General features: G+C 45.5%; 1 protein-coding gene across 1 annotated transcript in view; it reads left to right on the forward strand.

The window, feature by feature from the left end:
- The first annotated feature begins 380 nt into the window (after positions 1-380).
- Positions 381-947, forward strand: part of plekha1b (pleckstrin homology domain containing, family A (phosphoinositide binding specific) member 1b) — a 9,643-nt gene continuing 9,076 nt past the window's right edge. Inside the window, exon 1 of the mRNA XM_034860752.1 lies at positions 381-386. Coding sequence (XP_034716643.1) covers positions 381-386 — 6 coding nt within the window. The remainder of the gene's footprint in view (positions 387-947) is intronic.

Here is a 947-nt window from a genome sequence, read left to right on the forward strand (position 1 = left end):
AAGCCTTCGTCGCCACCCGGAGGAAACAATCGAGTGCGATTTAGCTTAAAAAATACAAGCCGATATCTTTACATAGGCTTATAAACTGTATATTTTCTTAAAAATCTGGGTCTGCCGTCCTCGCCACCGTGGTTGAAACCCGGTAACCGGCCGTTAGGGGCGTTTGTTCGGCCTTGTTTATACTGTGCACGGCTGCCTGAACCAGGGAAGCAGGCCCGGCGGTCCTGGGCGAGTTTAACGGCCGTTTTGGTTCGGGAGTGCATTTTGTGCGGATCGGCCCTTTAGCTCACCAAGTAAGTGGAAATACGGACAGCAGCCAGTGGTCTTGTACCGGTAGAAAACAGGTCTATGGTTGAATTGAGTGCCTTTGGCTCGACACGATGTCAGTTTGTAGTTATTGTTAGCCGTTAGCTTCGAACTAGCACTTTGCTGTCTCCTCTGTTGAGCTTTTTGCTAATGCTAACGGCTAGCGTCAAAGCTCGAGCTTTTAGGAACTCAGGGAAATGTGTTGTATTTCTACGTAACACGTATCTTACGGGTGTGCTGCCTGACGTATCTGCCTTCCACCAGTGTGTTTTGTGCGTTTCCATTAATTCTTCTGCTAGCATCCTACCAGTGCTGATAGCAGCTAAGTTAGCGCCATTAGCTAGCTAGCTGACAAGCTAATGTTAGCCTTGTTTTGTCCAACAGCTGGCTGAGAAGCACTCGAGCTCTTTGCTTTTAATTCTCACACCTAAGCTAACGTTACGGGTCTTGTGTATTAACCTGCATGTAAAAGAAATTATACAATGATACAAATTGACATTTTATTGGTTGCTTGCTAACCAAAACATTAACGGTAAGAGCCCGATCTCTTGCCTAATACTTCCTATGATTCTCTAACTTCATCTGTCAGCCACCATGACACTGGCTACTGCTGTCCACTTTAAACTTGAATAAACTATATA

This window comes from Etheostoma cragini, chromosome 21 (genome assembly GCF_013103735.1).
Source record: "Etheostoma cragini isolate CJK2018 chromosome 21, CSU_Ecrag_1.0, whole genome shotgun sequence".
Taxonomy (NCBI): Eukaryota; Metazoa; Chordata; class Actinopteri; order Perciformes; family Percidae; genus Etheostoma; species Etheostoma cragini.